This window comes from Grammomys surdaster, unplaced genomic scaffold, assembly GCF_004785775.1.
Source record: "Grammomys surdaster isolate TR1022 unplaced genomic scaffold, NIH_TR_1.0 126660, whole genome shotgun sequence".
Taxonomy (NCBI): Eukaryota; Metazoa; Chordata; class Mammalia; order Rodentia; family Muridae; genus Grammomys; species Grammomys surdaster.
Window position 1 is genome coordinate 768268 of NW_021621449.1, and position 18988 is coordinate 787255.

At 47.2% G+C, this 18988-nt stretch overlaps 1 protein-coding gene across 1 annotated transcript in view; it reads right to left on the reverse strand.

Moving 5' to 3' along the window:
* Nucleotides 1–10132: 10132 nt before the first annotated feature.
* Hdhd5 (haloacid dehalogenase like hydrolase domain containing 5) overlaps nucleotides 10133–18988 on the reverse strand; it is a 19330-nt gene continuing 10474 nt past the window's right edge. Inside the window, exons 3-8 of the mRNA XM_028761082.1 lie at nucleotides 18446–18558; nucleotides 15816–15909; nucleotides 14680–14710; nucleotides 11712–11886; nucleotides 11273–11461; nucleotides 10133–11099 (exon numbers count right to left, since the gene is read on the reverse strand). Coding sequence (XP_028616915.1) covers nucleotides 10772–11099; nucleotides 11273–11461; nucleotides 11712–11886; nucleotides 14680–14710; nucleotides 15816–15909; nucleotides 18446–18558 — 930 coding nt within the window. The 3' untranslated portion in view covers nucleotides 10133–10771. The remainder of the gene's footprint in view (nucleotides 11100–11272; nucleotides 11462–11711; nucleotides 11887–14679; nucleotides 14711–15815; nucleotides 15910–18445; nucleotides 18559–18988) is intronic.

Here is an 18988-nt window from a genome sequence, read left to right on the forward strand (position 1 = left end):
TCTGTATAGTCCTGGCTGTCCTGGAACTCACTCTGTAGACCAGGCTGGCCTCAAACTCAGAGATCCACCTGCCTCTGCCTCCCAAGTGCTGGGTTTAAAGGCGTGTGCCACCACTGCCCGGCAATGTTTAGTTTTCAACAAAGAGTATGAGACATGTAAAAACAAAACCACTGGGAAAGTATTTTCTGTACACAGCAGTTGACAAGCTGGGCAGTGGTGGCGCATGCCTTTAATCCCAGCACTTGGGAGGCAGAGGCAGGTGGATTTCTGAGTTCGAGGCCAGCCTGGTCTACAGAGTGAGTTCCAGGACAGCCAGGGCTGCACAGAGAAACCCTGTCTCAAAAAACCAAAAAAAAAAAAAAAAAAAAAGGAGACTAATTAGAATGGCTTATGTGGTACAGTCTGGGTGTCCAATAATGGCTGTCTTCAAACTGAGAAGCTGAGAATCTCTATCTGCTCAGCCCACAAAGACAGATGCCTCAGCAGTCAGTCTGGACTGGCAGATGCCACTCACATGTAGGGTGGGTCTTCCAATTGTAAATAATCTAATCAAGCAAATCCTTCCCAGATATGCCAAGAGGGCTCTGTGTCTTGTCAAGCTGACAACAGTAGCCATCATGGAAGCCAAGTGTGATAGTTGTCCTTAGCTGTCAACTTCACTGGAATTAGCACTATTAGAATCTCTAGATATGGCTGTGGTGACACCTCCAGAGGGTACTGACATGTTGGACAGTGGCTGGGTAGGGACAGGGGAGGCTGTCTCTAATGTGGATGGCACCATCCAATGGGCTGGGGCTGTGGATGGAAAAGTTATAGAGGAAGCCAGCAGATGCATGCAAGCTGCACTTCCTGTGCAAGTTTGTCTAATGTTGCTGCCATGGCTCTTAGCATCAAAAGACAGCTTCTGGGTTTCACAGCACGAACTCAATGCCACTGACTCTCCGGGAGCTTCCAGACCCCACCTTTCCTTTCCTCTCTTTAAGAAAATGAGCCCATTTTTGTTTATGTTTTGCATCTGACGTTTCCTCCAATGACACTGTTGGCCTGAGATTCTTCACCCATAATCATTAACCACTGCACTACTATAATCAACCACTTTGTAGAGTTGGTTATACGTTCTCCACCAACTTTGCAGAGCCTATTCGTTGCCCTAGTTTCCTGCCAACCGTTATGCTGATTTGGAGCTTAGCACACAGGGTCTCCACTAATTTGACAAGCATAGTGATTAGTCAGGGTTCTCTAGAGGAACAGAACTGATGCAATAAACGTGTGTGTGTGAGGATGCATGTGTGTGTGTGTGTGAGAGCATGTGTATATGTGTGTGAGCATGTGTGTGTGTATGTGTGTGAGCATGTGTGTGTGTGTGTGTCCAGGTGTGTGCGCATACGGGTGTGTGTGATGGGATTTACTAAAGTGGCTTACAGGCTGTGGTCCAGGTGGTCCACCAATGGCTAAGAACTTTCCAGCAGAAAGTCCAAGAATCAATAGCTGCTGGGTATCTCAACTAGTCCTCCGTATACACCAGAATCCCAAAGAAGCTGACGCTAATGCCAGTGAAGGAATGGACTGTGAGCAGGGCAAGGGCAAGCAGGCCAGGAGCAAAAACTTCCTTCCTCCATGTCCTCATACGCGGCCACTAGAAGGTGTGGGCCAGATTAAAGATAGGTCTTCCCCCCCTCAAAAGATCCAGATCAAAGATGGGTCTTCCCACTTTAATGATTTTTTGTTTGGTTTGGTTTTTCAGCACAGGGTTTCTTTGTGTTGTCCTGGAACCCTGGCTGTCCTGGAACTCACTCTGTAGACCAGGCTAGCCTCAAATTCAGAGATCCACCTGCCTCTGCCTTCCAAGAGCTGGGATTTAAGGCATACATTACCACCACCAGGCATCTTCTTCAATGATAATTAAGAAAAATTCCTCAGCCGGGCGGTGGTGGCGCACGCCTTTAATCCCAGCACTTGGGAGGCAAAGGCAGGTGGATCTCTGAGTTCGAGGCCAGCCTGGTCTACAGAGTGAGTTCCAGAACAGCCAGGGCTATACAGAAAAACCCTGTCTCGAAAAACCAAAAAAAAAGAAAAAGAAAAATTCCTCACAGGTGTGGTGGCCCCTATAGACTCAAGTATTTGAATGCTTGGTCCATAAGGAGTGGCACTATTAGGAGGTGTGGCTTTGTTAGAGGAAGTGTCACTAGGGGTGGGCTTTGAGATCTCCTATGCTCAAGCTAGGCCCAGTGTGGCACTTTCTCTTCCTGCTGGCTGCCATCCAGATATAGAACTCTCAGCTCCTTCTCCAGCATGTCTGTCTGTATGCTGCCATGTTTCATACCATGAGTATAACGGACTAAAACTCTGTAACTGGAAGACAGCCTCAATTAAATGTTTTCCTTTACAAGAGTTGCTGTGGTCATGGTGTCTCTTCACAGCAATAGAACACTAAGACACAAGTGTACCCAGCTGATTGGATTTTAGTTAATTCCAGATACAGTCAAGTTGACAACCAAAAAGAGCCATCACACATAGGCTCATCACAACTGAATGCAAGCACACAAAGACGGGCTTGGCACAACATTCATCTAAAACCAGATGCTTCTACAACAAATACAGACCAAATATAGACTTAAGATCCAATTTAATATAAAGCTTGATTTGCTAGCTGGCTACTGAGCCTCTGTCTACCTGCCATACAACCTGCTTGGTAGGTGCCCCACAGCATTTGCTGGGCAAGTAAAAGAAGAAGGAGCAAGGAAAGAAACAAACAAAGAGAAGAAAGAATGTGCCCTACACTCCAAAGAAAGTGCCCAAGGAACGTGATGGCTATGCAGGAAGTGTTGGAGTCAGAGAGGGGGCGGTGGGAGAGTGTCTATTCTCCAAAGAGAAAATGGCACAGGCTTTGGAAGCAAGAGTTGGAGGAACTGGGAAGCAAATGCTTGCCAAAGTTCTGTCAACTTCCTAGCAATTCACACCCTGAGACATCTTCCCACCTCCAGGCCCCAGAAGCTGCTAAGAGCCCCAGGCAGAGAAACAGGCATCCTAGCATGACCAACCTCAGCAGAACAGGAAGCACTGGGAGATGACAGAATGTTTGAAACACACACTCACACACACGCAAAATTATTTTAGCCGAGGTATTTTAAAATTCCTCCCTCGAGGCAGCATCCGGTTGCTACAGCAACCCTGGCTCTGTAGGGTGTCCTGATTACCAACATGCTCCCTGCACCTGTATGAGGCAGTCCAGAGGTATTCCTCATCAACTCTGGGGGTCTGCCATCAGTGGACCACTCAAAGTCCCTCAGTGATTCACTGCCATGCTTCACAGAAGCTTGGTCCCAGATTGATAATTTCATAAAAAAACATGGGTTCATCAGGCATGGTGGCACAAGCCTGTAGGCCTAGCACTGGGGAGGTAGAGGCAGAGAATCACTTAGTCCAAGTGTTCAAGACCAACCTAGACAACATGTGAAACCTAGCTCCTCAAAATAAAATAAAGCAAACTACGGGTTCGTGGTCTACCATATATGATTCCATGGGTTTGATCCCAAGGAAGGATTAAATTGAAGTGGGGGAAGGTTATGAGAGCCGGGTATGGTGGTATATATTTATAATCTCTGCACTCCAGAGGTGAGGGCAGCACAGGAATTTAAGGTCACCCTGTGCTATAAAGCAAGTTTGAAGCTAGTCTGGGCTACAAGACCCTATCTCAACACAAAACAGAAGTGTTGGAACCCTTGCCTAAGACGCTTTACCAAGCGGAGTCCCACTATCAGTATGCAAAAATGGTTTTTTGGTTGATTTTTTTTTCTTCAAGACAGGGTTTATCTGTGTAGCTCTAGCTGTCCTAGAACTCACTCTGTGGACCAGGCTGGCCTCAAACTCAGAGATCTGCCTCCCTCTGCCTCTCGAGTGCTGAGATTAAAGGTGTGAGCCATCACACCAAAAATAGTTTTTAAAAGGCTTATATATCATTAAAATTGATATCTGGCCTTTTACTTGTGGGCTATTGTTTTTGTTTGTTTTTTATTTTTGTTTTTGTTTAGGTTTTTTTGTTTTGTTTTGTTTTGTTTTTTCGAGACAGGGTTTCTCTGTATAGCCCTGGCTGTCCTGGAACTCACTCTGTAGACCAGGCTGGCCTCGAACTCAGAAATCCACCTGCCTCTGCCTCCCAAGTGCTGGGATTAAAGGCATGCGCCACCACTGCCCAGCGGGTTTTTTTTTCTTTTAAAGATTTATTTATTTAATATCTGTAGCTGTCTTCAGACACAGCAGACGAGGACATCAGATCCCATTACAGATGGTTGTGAGTCACCATGTGGTTACTGAAAATTAAACTCAGGACCTCTGGAAGAGCAGTCAGGGCTCTTAACAGCTGAGCCATCTCTCCAGCCCCTATTTGTTTGTTTTTGAGACAGTTATTCTATATAGCCTTGGATGTGTGGGAACTCCATTTGTAGACCAGGCTGGCCTTGAATTCACAAAGATCCACCTGCTTCTGACTCCAGAGTGCTGGGATTAAAGGTGTGTGCTACTACTGCCCAGCTGTTTTTATTTGTTTGAACCAGGGTCTATATAGCCCTGGCTGTTCTGGCAGCCTTTTGTCGCTCCATCAAAACATGTACAGGTCACATTTTCATTTAGTTTGTAATTGAGCAAATGAAGACAGTTGGCTATGAGTTGTTTCCACTTCCCATTTAACTAAATTAGTCCCTCAGGGACGGGACTAGACCTGCTGGCGGGGAGCCAGAAATCCTGTATGATGTCTTTAGGAAGACAAGCAAGAAGAAGAATGACCGACCAGTGCTACAACAGCCCCTAGGACCTCACCAAAGGATCTGGGCTACAGTCCTGGTGTCCTCACATGGCCACACTTGACTTTGCCCTCCTGTTCTCTTGAATATTCAGCTGCAGTCCATACAAGCTCAACATGCTGGACCCAAGGAGATGCTCTTGGACTGTGGCTCTACTGAGCAATGAATGCTTGAAGGAAGAGAGAGGAAGCTCACAGCCTGGTGAGGTCTCAGGGAGCACATAAGACCCAGTTAGTTAGAAGACTGACTACAGGGCTGGTGAGATGGCTCAGCGGTTAAGAGCACTGACTACTCTTCTAGAGGTCATATGAGTTCAAATCCCAGCAACCACATGGTGGCTCACAACCATCTACAATGAGATCTGATGCCCTCATATGGGTGTCTGAAGACAGCTGCAGTGTACTTACATATAATAAATAAATAAATCTTTAAAAAAAAAAAAAAGAAGAAGAAAACTGACTACAGGGATATCTGTTTGCCTGCATCTCTGTCTCCGCACCATGTTTGTGCTGTACCAGGCAGAGGGGATTGAATCCCCTGAGACTGGAGTTACAGATGGTTTTGAGTCACTATGTGGTCCTGGAAATAGAAGCCAGGTCCTCTGGAAGAGCAGCAGCCAGTGCTCTTAACCATTGAGCCATCTCTCCAGCCCCGCCCCCACCCACCTCTACCTCTCATTTGATTTCAGATGGTCTCCACTCAAGAATGCCATTGCTGCCAATGTTTGGTCATTACCATGATGCTGCGTGCTACTAGCCAAATGACATGCCTTCATGTTTCTGAAATGAGTAAGTAGGCTGGGGAGATGGCTCAGCAGGTAAATATGCCTCCCACACAAGCCTGGCCACCTGATTTCCATTTCCAGAATCCACATGAAGGTGAGAGAACCAACCTGACAAAGTTGTCTTCCGACCTGCACACACTTGCCCTAGCACATGCACACCTCCAGACACACCAGACACAGAGTAAATAATGCTTTGCAAAATTTGGAGCCAGATGCGGTGGCTTCTGCCAATTATAGCAGCGGTGGGAAGGTGGAGACAGGATGACAGGGCTCACTGGCCAGCCAGACTAGCCAAATCCTTGAGCTCCAGGTTCACTCAGAGACCTTGTATTACAAAATAGGGTGGCTCAGATGTTAAGAGCACTGGCTGCTCTTCCAGGTGACCCACGGTTGATGCTCAGCATTCACAAGGAGAACATCTGTGATTCCAGTTCCAGAGGGTCTGATATCCTCTTCTGATCTCCACAAACACCAGTCACAAATATGGTAATGTGGTACACAGATACGCATGCAGGCAAAGCAACTATACACATGAATGAAAATGCAAACATTTAGCAAAAATAAAATTAGGTAGAGAGTAATTAAGGAAGACACTAGCCATTGACCTCTGACCTCCAAACACACATAGGTATGCATATACACTCACACCCCCTCCCACATACACAGGTATCCTCCCCACGTATACACACACACACACACACACACACACACACACACACACACACACACAGACAGAGAGAGAAAGAGACAGAAACAGACAGAGACAGAGACAGAGACAGAGACACAGAGAGAGAGAAAGCACAAAAGAAATAATCAAAGTCCAGAAGTCTTGGCACGAGTGTCTAATTCTAGAACTTGGGATCTTGCTGAGGAAGAATTGTTGAGCTGGCAGCAGAATGAGCTCCAAAGCAAGATTCAAAAGAATAAGTAAATTGGGCTCGGGGTATATAGTTCAGTTGATAGAGTGCTTGCCTAGAATGCACAAAGGCCCAGGCTCAATGCTCAACACTGAGTAAACCACATGTGGTGGCACAGGAGGTGGCGGAAGGAGGGTCAGTCATCTTGACTACCTAGAAAGCTTAGAACTAACGTAGGATACATGAAACCATGTTTTTTAAAAAAAGTAAATTAAAAGCTAGGTGGTGGTGGTGCATACGTTTAATCCCAGCACTTGGGAGGCAGAGGCAGGCAGATTTCTGAGTTCGAGGCCAGCCTGGTCTACAGAGTGAGTTCCAGGGCTACCCAGAAAAACCCTGTCTCATAAACAAAGAAAAAGTAAATTAAAAAAACGAACCAAAACAAACAACACAGTAAGGGGTATTGTTCAGTGGTAGAATGCTCGAGAGACCTGAACTCCATCCCCCAGCAGGATGAACAATAGTAACAACAGTGCCTTCTAGGTACCAGGCTGTAGCTGCATTCCTTGGTTCAGGTCCAGAATGCACTCCAATATCAATCCTGCTATGTAGAACCTGACTCATTTTAACATTTGAAAAAATTCTTGTAACTATTTTTTTTTGTTTTTGTTTTTTTTCGAGATAGGGTTTCTCTGTATAGCCCGGGCTGTCCTGGAACTCACTCTGTAGACCAGGCTGGCCTCGAACTCAGAAATCTGCCTGCCTCTGCCTTCCAAGTGCTGGGCTTAAAGGCGTGCGCCACCACCGCGGCTGTAACTATTTTCTTACGGGAGGAAGGGCACATGTACCACAGTGTACACTGGGAAGTCAGAATAACTTGTAGGAGTCAGCTTTCTCCTTCCATCATTGTCAGACTTTGTAGCAAGCACCTTTACTCACTGAGCCTCTCTCTGGCCCCAGAGCCTGAATTTTATAAATATCACTGTACTCTTTCCCTGTCCCTTGAAGTTAGTGGTGCCTGGGAGACGACACTGTAGTCAAACAAACCGAACTAGAAGTCCTAGGAATGTTCTGGAAAGTTCTTCAAAGGGAAGGAAACTCTTTGCTCCTTTCCCCCTTGTAGAATGCACAGAACCAAGGATGGTGGGGACAAATTCCCAAATCTTCAAGGACAGTCCTGAGACTTTTTTGTAGTCAGAAAATGCTAAGCCTGGACTTCCTACTGCCTAGGAAAATGTTTCTGTATGAGAACTTCTGTACTTTAAAAAACTTAATTGTTGTTTTTTGAGATGAGGTTTCATGTAGAAAGGCTGACTTTGAACCTGTTAATACAGTCAGGAATAACCTAGAGCAGTGGATCCTGCTGCCTGTACCCCCTAAGTGACAGGATTACAGTATGTGCCACACGCCTGGTTTACGACTCACTGGGGAGCAAGCCCAGGTTGTCTAGTAAGTGAGCTACATCTCCCACCCTCATTCATTTCTGATGTAAGCCTACAGCATAGATAACTGCAAACACAAACCTAATACTGAGAAAACCAGAACCTTGAAGAAGTAAAGCGTATGGGATCATATAGCTGGGGAGTAGCTGAGCAGAGGTTCAGTCCAGGTGGACCTATCGTCTTCATTTCTGTCATACTTGACAAGGACATGGAGATCCTATAGGTAAGCATGCAGGGTCAGCAGGGAGCATCAACTGAACAAGTATGTATAGACTGAATCCTGCCCGGTGCCAGCCATGCCAATGTGGGGGACACAACACGGTCCAAACCCCTGGAGCTTCTTTTGGTAGATAAAATAAGAAGTATGTATTTAGGTCAAGGAATGTAAGTACTAGGAAAAAACTGACCAGGTTAAGGGAGTGAGGGAGTGAGGAAAGTCTTTGAGGTGACCTGCCCACCAGCTGGAAAAGGGATGTAGTGAACCAGACGCAGAGCAGGACAGCAGAGGCCCCAAGGCAGGACATGCAACGGACGTCTGCGTCTGCATGGCAGACAAGCATGAAGTGATGGAGGGAAACGCAGCAGGCTAGGGCCACAAGGTAGTAGGACAGGAGGATGGGTGCACCTTTGTGCTGTGAGAACCTGGTGCCACGTGCCTTTAATCCCAGCATCTGGGAGAAACCTTGTCCCAACAAACAAACAAAAAAAGAAAGAAAGAAAAAAAGAAAGAAAAAGAAAAAAAAGAAGAGAAGAAGAAAAGGAGGAAATAATAATAATAAATAATAATAATAAGCAAATAGTGGAGAAAGTCTGAATGTATGACGTTCTTGAGCTAATGTGTGTTGTTGACGTTGAGCCGGCCATGTCAAGAACCCCTAGTATCAGGCTCACAGGAAAAGTGCACACACGATCCATCCACACCCACAGAGGATGGCACAGCCTTCCTCTTGGTCCGTGTGCAGATGTTCACAGTGAGAGCAAAAAATGTCCCCCATAGCTTTCTCCTCTGGGGTACTTTACAGCCTCAAGACAGCTCCCTTACAGAGCCTGTTCCTCCTGAGGTAAGCTAACGCTGCCTCCTTGTTCCGCTGTCTGTTCAGCTGTCTATAATAAACATGTGCCTGCAGGGTGCTGCGGCTTCTCCATCACAGAGCTCGGCTCACCACTCCAAGCTTCTCTGTGTGTCTGTCTTTCCCTCATCCCATCCCAGGAGCCACAGGAAGCTACGGAGCTCAGTAAGGGCAGGCTAAGGTGATTACCGCTCCCACACTGCATGCAAGAAGAGCAAAGCCAATGTGGGAAAAGAGAGAAGCAAGCCTCTGGCTCCAACATTGGGAAGGGGGCCTCTGGGAGACAGGGGAGACTGTGTTACTTGTGAGGTGCTAGCGTGGGTGTGCTTGGTTTGGGGCGTGGCTAAGCTCTGGTCCTCAGGAAGTGGGCATGGAACAATTTCTTCATTAAGCTTCTATGATGGCAGCTCTCCATTCTCATATTTCATGGGCTCTCCCCACCCCTAACCTCCTTTGTTCCTCACCTCTTAAATGACGAAGCATCCAGAGGTGTCAAGAAGTTAGTCAGATGTAGTAAACCAACAGTATTTTAAGAAAAAAAGGAAAGTTCGGCATGGTAGTGTACCTATAGCACCTGGGAGGTAAATGCAGGAGGATCAGGAGTTCAAGGCCAGCCGGATGAGAAGGAAAGGGGAGGGAAGGGGAAAGAAAGGGGTGAGAAAAAGGGGAACAGAGGGAGACAGAGGAAATGGAGTTCATGTCTTATCAAGTGACTTCCATAGTAAGACAAGGGCAGAACCCTGAGTCTGTTAGCCTCCAAAGTGCTGAGATTAGGGCTATGTGCCATCAAGTCCAAATCTTGGGCCCTACCTGGAAAAGGTCCTCCAACATTCAGGGGGGACAAGCCTTTAACACACGGACCTCCGAAAGGCAGCAGACCTCCGAAAGGCAGCCAATATCCAAACGATAGCAGCAAGATATTTGACAAATGCCAAGGTTGTGGAAGAGACAAGGGGAAGCTAGGGTAGGATTTCTCTTTGGGGACAGAATGTAAATAGTACTGACTGGACATTACTAGACTGAGCCCCGCCTGGGGGTGGGAGGACAGACAGGAGAAGGAGACACCCACCATAGTTAGGGAATACCACAAACTCTCCAACCCAGGAAGAATACCACTTCCCAAACCTCCCCTCACAGGACTTCTAGCACACTCCATACAAATCTTCACAAGACACAATGCAACAAATATTAGAATAGTTTTTAATTTAAAAAAAAAAAAAAAGCCCCAAAGTCTCTGAGCAACACTCTAAAATACAGTAAACACTACCAAGAGTGTTAGTCACCCCCTCCCTGGTACAGTGCTCCCAGCAGTGTGACCACAGGTTCTCCACAAGTTTCTACATAATTTTACACTGTGCCCTGTTTTTAAAAGTCCTTACTGAGGCAGGTGTGATGGCACACACCTTTGATCCCAGCACTGGGGAGGCAGAGGCAGGCAGATCGGAGTTTCAGGACAGCCTGGTCTACATAGTGACTTCCAGGACAGCCGGAGCTACAATAGTGAGACCCTGTCTGGAAAAAAAAAAAAAAAAGGTCCTCGCTGAGAGAAGGACACTGAGGCACAGAGGTAAAGAGACCAGCATGCGGTCAGACTTCAAGAGATGCACAGGAAGGGCCCAGAAATCCATCCCTTCTCCTGATACACAGCTCCCCAAGGCACTGTGCAGCTACAGAAGCTGCGCTCTTCTTTGTCCCAGGAAGCAATGGCAAGAGACCAGGCTCGGACTTGATGCCTGTGATCCAGACCACAGCCTGGCACACAGGATTCCCTGAGCGTGTGTCCCAACAGCCCCTTTGTCTCTGGTACATCTCTCTTCTCTCAAGCCCAACCCTCCTGGTGGAAAACCAGCTGAACGGCTTCATTTACATCGTGAACGATGTGGGAGGCCTCTAGGAGCTCTGGACTGAAGCTGAAGTCTCGGTGCCCATGGAACGGAAGCTCTTCCCTTCCAGGAGTAGGCACCTGGGAGCCTGGGTCCTGAGAACTGTATATGCCAGTGCATACCAGGATGGAAGCACAGCTCTGGGTCGCTGAAGGCCGCTGCTTCTGCTGTCCACCAGTCTGTTGCCCGTCCTCTCCAAGATTTGCTGTTTGCAGGTACTGATGGAACAGGTTGGCACCGTAGACATCAGACATAGGGTTATCACTGGCAGGGCAGCAATACCAGAGGGCAAAGAAGAGAAAACCTAAGTTTAACGTTTCGAAGCTACCAGAACAGAGATCAGCCTGGGGGCAGTGTGACTTGGCTGCGGGGAAGCCAGGGTGGTGTGGGCAGATGGAAAGAAAAGAAGCCATGAGAATGGAGATGTGTGGACTTACCCTATAGCATACAGCTTCCTGATGGGGGCGGCCCAGCCCCGCCTCTCAGCCTGCTGCCTGATCACATCCTCTGCATACTGGTAAGTGAGGATGCTGGGTTTGCCCATCAGGCCCTCGTACTTCAGCTCATTGCCTGTCACTTTCCGGTAGATGGTTTCCAGGCATAGCAGAAAGGCGCCATGACCAAACCTGCCCAAAAGAGATCTTAGCAACAGCCTTCATTATCTCCCTTAAAGCTGCCCATGTGATGGCACGTTGAGGTCATTAGGAATGGGGTACATATTAAAAATCATTCACCACGTCTTCATGCTCAGCAATCTGTAGTTTTAGTTTAATAATTATCATGAAGTAACTCTTGAAAGCTTTTACTCTCAGAGGCCAGGTTATGGTGGCATTTCCAAGGCTCATGAGGTAAAAGTCAGGGATACCCTGTCCTTACCTGGGCATCTTGGCTTCGGCCATCCACAGCAGGTCCATGTTGCTAGCCAGGACAGGGAGGTGGGGATACGGAGCTATTGCCAGGCCAGTTCCAGGGTTGCCATTGCTAAGAAGGACATCCATAATCAGCTGCAGGTTTGTCTCCCAGCGGACTGGCTCCCCAAGAAGAATGACCCCTAAAAATCAAAGGCACAGGCACAGAGATGAGGGAGCAGGGTACTTGCCCTGCCCTTTGTGGTGGTAGGTTGAAGGCCCCTCAGAGACTACAGGGGCCAGTTAGCAACACCTACCCAGAGCTAGAGGTCGTTACTAAAGTGCACATCTGAGCATCCCTAGCCAAGCCATGTCCCAGTGTACCCTGGATGAACAGAGCCCATGGCCCAACAAGGAACACCCAAAGGGTGTCCTTTGTCTCCCTTGCTGTCTCAGAGAAGCAGCAGATCTCCTGCTGCTGCTTCTTCGGATGGAACTCAACCCACCATACCTCACCCTACAAGCACCACTGCACTCTACAGGGGCTGGCCTCCCTCAGTCACTTCTCTGAGCCACGCATGACAACTCAGAATAAGGAATCCCTAAGCTTGATCCTAACAGCCAAGTCTCCTGTGGAACTGTGGTAGTTACTGCTAAGCTTCAGTTGCCTCAACTATATCTGAAATAAAAATAACCACGGGCCCTGGAAGTGTGGCTCAGTAATCAAGTGCTTGCCTAGCAAGAACAAGGCCCTAAATCCCAACCCTAGCAATACAAAATAAACAAATAAAAACTAAGGCCTGACATGATAGCATACACCTACGTAATAGCACTCCCACTTGGGAGGTGGAGATGGGACGCTAAATAGCTCACAGTCACCCTCGGCTACTGATCTAGCCACAAACCGGAAGGCAGTGATTACTACATGAGATCTTTCCCCAAAAAAGATCAAGGCCAGTCCAGGCTACAGAGTGAGGCCTCTGTCTCAAAACAAAGCAAGCAAAGTAAGGGGACAGAGAGAGCTCAGTGGTTGAAAACATTGGCTATTCCTGCAGAGGACCTGAGTTCAACGCCCAGCACCCATGTCCAGTGGGTCACAACCACCTGTAACTCCAGCGCCAAGAATCCAGTGCCCTCTTTTGGCTTCCATAGGTCCCTGAATACATGTGGCATGTACACAAACACATATATGTACCTAAATAAAAGTAAAAAATAAAAGTGTGAACCAGGCACTCTTTAATCCCAACACTCAGGAGACAGAAGGAGGTGGCTCTCTGTCAATCTTAGGGTGGCCTGGTCTACAGAGTGAGTTCTAGGACAGCCAGGGCTATATAGAGGCCCTGTGTCAAAAACAAACATTTAAACAATAAAGCTAAAATTAAAAGATAAGAGGACTTATTTTGATTGTCACAACTGAACACTCAGCAGAGAACTCTTTTTTTTTTTCTTTTTCTTTTTTTTTTTGTTTTGTTTTTTCAAGACAGGGTTTCTCTATATAGCCCTGGCTGTCCTGGAACTCACTCTGTAGACCAGGCCACCCTCAGATTATCAGAGAGCCACCTCCTTCTGTCTCCTGAGTGCTGGGATTAAAGGTGTGCGCCACTACTGCTCGGCTAGTAGAGAACTCTCCACAGGCAAAAACTGTCCTATCCTAGTGGTACCCGAGGTCCCAATACTCACCTATAACTACTGGAGCAACTCCATCTTATATCTAACCACCAAGTATTAATTACTTGCTTATTTTATGTATATGCATGTTTTTCCAGCATGTATGTATGTGCATACCTGATACAAGTTTGTGGATACCTAAAAGGAGGTACTTGATTTATCAGGAATTGAATTTACAGATTGTTGTGAGCTATCATGTGGGTGCTGGGACTCAATTCTAGGTCTGCAAAAGTATCAACTGTTCTTAACTGCTAAGCCATTTCTCTAGCCGTCCAAAGTATTTTTGAACAGGTTTAACAATTTTTAAGTGATCATACAATCAACCAAGGCACACCTAATATTTCTTAAAAATTTACCACAAATTAAATGGCAGTGGTGGCACACAACTTTAATCTAGCACTCGGGAGGCAGAGGCAAGCAAATCTGTGAGTTCAAGGCCAGCCTAGTCTACAGAGCAAGTTCTAGGACAGCCAGGGCTACATGGGAGAAATCCTATCTCCAAAACAAACAAAAACAAAAAAATGACCAAGAATTGTTCTCCATTTTAGAAATCAATTTCCTAGTGGCAATTCTGCCCACATATCTGTATTAGAGCTCTAACAGCCTTATCCATTGCTGGAACATTCCTGGTCACTCTGTTTAGAACACTCATTTTACTTCTCAGATAATTATAACACCAATGTGTCACCAAGACATTTTCCTTTCACTCCCTGGTACAGTGAGGGCATAATACTGCACTAAACTACTTTGTTTGGTTTTGAGATAAGAGTCACTGTGAAGCCCATATAGTTTTGAACTCAAATCCTTTCACCTCAGCCTCACAAGTGGGAGGCTACACTGATTACTTTCTGATATGAGTTATGAGAAAGTTATTTTACTTCAGGATGGCAGCAAGAAGTTACAGTGTCTTTATTGTCCAAGGGAGACCTAAGTGACACTATACTAGACTGTCCATACCTATGACTTCTTGCAAGTTACTATAATTCTTCAAGTAAGTTAAGCACTGTAGAGAAGGAGAAACCCCCAATGCATGTCTCAGAGTACCAAGTGGACAGCCAGGGCCCTCAGGTGACCCAGGTCCTGATGTGCACTGATATGCACCATCTGCATAAAAGTCTGAAAGGATCCTTTAATCCCAGCACTTGGGAGGCAGAGGCAGGCAAATTTCTGAGTTCGAGGCCAGCCTGGTCTACAGAGTGAGTTCCAGGACAGCCCAGGCTATACAGAGAAACCCTGTCTCGAAAAACCAAAAAAAAAAAAAAAAAAGAGTCTGAAAGGAGAGAGAAAACGAAGAACCCACACCTACCCAGGCACAGGGCCTCTTTTACCTTCAATGACAGGGAAGTCATTCCTCAGGTGCTGCCAAAAGACAAAGAAGAGGCCCATCAATGCTAGTCACGTTCCACTCCTGGAGCGTCTAGTCTCCAGGGTTGAGTAGCAGGAATGACAGGTCCCCCACAGGTCAGAGACCACCCCCAAGGACCAGCTCAAGCCAAGAACAAGACAGAACTTAGGAAGAAGATGCACAAGGGAAAGAAAGCCAAGGTCCAGACTGGACTCAATACAGGCTGAGAGATGCCATGTGGAAAGTTGGCCAAGATGGTTGGTGGTCAGCTGTCCTTCTCCAGCCAGGACTGAAAATAAAGTCCTGGTCACGGAAGGGCTTCTAGAATCAGGGAGCTAAAGGAGGCGGCAGCCTGTGGGAGAGGAGTTCTCCGGGCACGAAGACTCTCATCCTTATGCCACTTCTAGGTTTTCTTGTCACCAGCCTGCGGCTCACTCTGCCCCAAACGAGAGTCTTGGCTGACGTGAGTCACCTCTCCTGTGCCAGGCTCAGCCTTGGAGCTATTCTGAGATGTGTCCCCACTCTATATTCTGGTTCTTAGAATTTTAGTGACTCAAGAGAGAGCTCTCAAAGGACATGATCTGCTCTACAGCTAGAGAATCCTGGTAGGAGAACTTATAACCTATTTTCTATTAAGTTAATGAAGTAAGCTTATCCATCTAAAACTGTATTTCATCAAATCCTAGATTGTTAACATCATCAGTGCTTCTCTCCTCACAAGGCAACCCGGCCGTGCTTCAGGATAGAGGAGCAGGAGTAACTTACAGAGGTTAATGGTTCCCCAGGAAAACCTGGGGAAGCCACCGAAGTGCACTGTTAACTGAAGCAAATGCCAAGACCCTGAGTGGAGTTGCTAAGTAATTCCAACAAAGCAGAAGGCCAGAGTGTGAAGCCCACTGCTTCTCTCGAACATTCTTATCTATCCAGGGAATTCGATCCTCGGCCAGATACACCTCTGCAAGAAGACCAGTGCAGAAGCACCGTAAAACAATATGTACCTCCTCGCAGAAGGGTGGCAAGATCAACAAGAGGAACCAACACTGAGAAGAAACAGGAAGACAACCACAAAAAGAGCCCAGGACTATTGTGAAGGGTGAAGTAACCCACCGTCCTTATTACCATGGACTTCGGACGGCGCTGAAGGTCCACCATGTCCAGCTCTGGGAAGGCAATCCGCAGCTCATCGACCGTCACCACATTCTGGAAGCCTAGTCTGTAGCAAGATCAGGGAAGCAAAGCTACACAGTTCTGGGAAGATGCTTTTATAGATACATCAGGTAACAAGAGGGCAGACCCAAACCCAGTCCAGACCACGGCAGGCAGGCAGGCAGGCAGCTATCATAAATCCCATAGGCACCAAGTGCAGGCCGTGACTGCACAGACAGAGCAAACGCATGCAACACCAGTGCAATCCCTTGCTACCCACCAGGGCGTATTCGAAACTAGATTCTATCTACACCAGCAAGACCCAAAGAACAAGAGACCAAACCCTTACTGTGTACTCAAGGAGCTTATGCCATGCTCAGGGCCATTCAAACTGGTGCTCCGTGAGCCAAGGGACCCTAAGTACTGGGTTGGGAGGAGCTAGGCAAAATCAAGTAACTGGTGAATAGCTATTTCCTCTGGATTGAAACATTCCCTCCTGGAGGGAGTAGGAACTCCTGAAAGTTACCAGATCCACAACCTCCCTCCCGTATTGCTTAAAGTCCCTCCCCCATATGGTTATACAAGACTCTGGGGGAAGAGACACTCCCATTAGCCAAGCTGCCTGCAAGCTGTGCAGGGAGCTCCCGGGGTGGGGGTGCAGTTTTCACCAGTCGTCATTCATGCCACCCCAGATTTTCTGAGGTGTGCCTTTTGGTGAAGTGGTTGTCTTTCACCCCAACTAACTGTCTGGTTCTTTAAGCCAATGGTCTGTCCTTGTTTCCCTATCTGGGCTGCATAGATGGTTGGTCACATCTCCCCAGGAAAAGTCACACAACAGTCACAAATACTTTAGAGGAAACTAAGTATTAAACACTGACAGGCAAACTCCATTCAGCAAGGAAGGGACTGTCATGCAGAAGACCATGTTGACTCCAGCCTGCCCTCCTCTAAGAGCTGCCTCCATCTTCCTGTCCCTAACTCCACTCCCATCTCATCTAATAGTCTCAGATGACACTCAAAACCAGTATCCCCCAAATGCTCATTCTAACAGATCTGCCCAGCAGCAGTAAAACCTGCACCAGCTCTCCACTGCTCAGAGCTTAGGACGACACTGTCCACACCCAGCCCACCTTTCTGTCCTCTAATGTCCAATTCCTCTCAATCTGACTGACACCTTGTCTGCTCCAGAGGTGTCCCCTCTGCACTTCGATACTCAAACCTGGAGCCAATCTCAATCCCTCAGACCACCTTTTCAATTTTTAAAATATATTTGTTTAGCTGGGGAAGGGGCATGGTGGATGTCAGGAACAACTTCAAAGCCTGCTCTCTCTCCTCCCACTGTGTAGAACCTGGGGGTCTAACTCAGGTGGTTAGGCTTAACTCAAGTGCTTTTACCTGCTGAACCACTGCCCTGGCCCTATGCCATCTTTTCTTCTTTGTGGTACCTGGGATTCAAACCAAGGCCTTGTGCACGATACACAAATACTCTCCAACTGAGGCTCATTCCCAGCCCCTTGTGCTGTGACAGTTAATCTTTTTTTTAATTATATTTATTTGCAGGGATTATGGACGTCAAAGAACAACCTGTGGGTCAGTTTTTCCCTTTCACTTCACAGGCCTGATAATCACACACAGGTGGTCAGACTTGCTCGCAGCACCCTCATAGCTGAGCTTGCTTCCCGCTCCTGTGATGACTGTCACCTTGACTGGACCTACATTCACCTAAGAGACATAAATCAGAAAGGGCTAACTGAGGGGAAAGACTCTCCCCAGAGTAGGAGCACTTTTTGGAGATAGTCCAGACATAGGAGGTCTGAGGAATTCCAACCTGGGGACTCCTGAGGCCTCAAGCAGTGTGGCCTGAGCAGCTGCAGAGTTCTTGGGCTCTCTACCAGTACACAGCCATTTCTGAACTACCCAGCTCCTACTGTGTACGGAAAGTGACTAAATCCCATTTATAATGTGTTTACCTATCGGTTCTGTTCCTCTAGAGAACACCCTCTCTTACACACTCCTCTGCTGTGTGCAGGTGTGTTTCTCCCTCCCGAGTGCGACTCCCTGAGTAAGTCACATTCCCCATGCTCTCACCTGGGTCCAGCCTGCCTTGGAGCACAGCCTGGCATGGTGCCAGGAAGCATCCAGGGCACAGGAACAAGCTCCCTGAGGACAGTCTGTGACGTTTAATACAGTTCCACATGTCATGGTAACCCCCAACCATAAAATTACTGTTGCTACTTCATGACTGTAATTTTGCTACTGTTATAAATCATAATGTAAAATTTAATGTTATCTGATATGTAACCCCCGTGAAATGGTCATTCGACCCCCAGAGGAGTCACAACTCACAGGCTGAGAATCGTTGGCTTAGAGATTCTTGAGTGTTTACTGGAGACACAACAGATCAAGATTCCTCAAGATGAAGACAAAGGACTCTGGACATTAAGCTTTGCAGATGACTGATATGGTATGTGGTCTGTTACCAGCAGTCTCAAGGACCGACCACACAAAGCATTTATCCTTGTTTCCCGTCATCCCACCACACAACTGTGGCACCCAAGCCTTCACCCTCCTCTCCATCCAGAACAGCAAAACAAAAAGGATACGCTCTGGCATTCTCCACCAGGGGCCCCTGCCCAGACACTAGCATCTGCTTGTTGTGGTACTTCAGGAAGAGTTTCATGGGGCTGTGAGAAAGAATGACTTGGTCTGGATCCACCTACAGAGACAACCAAGGAACAGGAAAGCAGGGGAAGATAGGGCTGAGAAGAAATAACAGGGAGACAGCCACTGGGGTCTGTCACTGGGGTGTGGGGTAGGAGGGGTCTAAAAATAAAACACTGTAAAAAACCTGACACTTGCTAAGACTTAGCCACATAGCAACAAGAACTTACCTAGGGCTGGGAATGTAGCTCAGTGACAGAGTACTAACTAGCCTAGCGTGTAACAGACTATGGATGGGTTCAACCCTTTGGTTGTGTGTAGGGGACTGCCAAATTTAATTCCCAACATACAAAATAAAAGAAGCATTATCAGATGTAATATCCTACTGGGCTTAGCTCAGAGATCCCTCTGAGATTTCTTTCTTTCTTTCTCTCTCCCTCTCTCTCCCTTTTCCTCCCTCCCTCCCTCCCTCCCTCCCTCCCTCC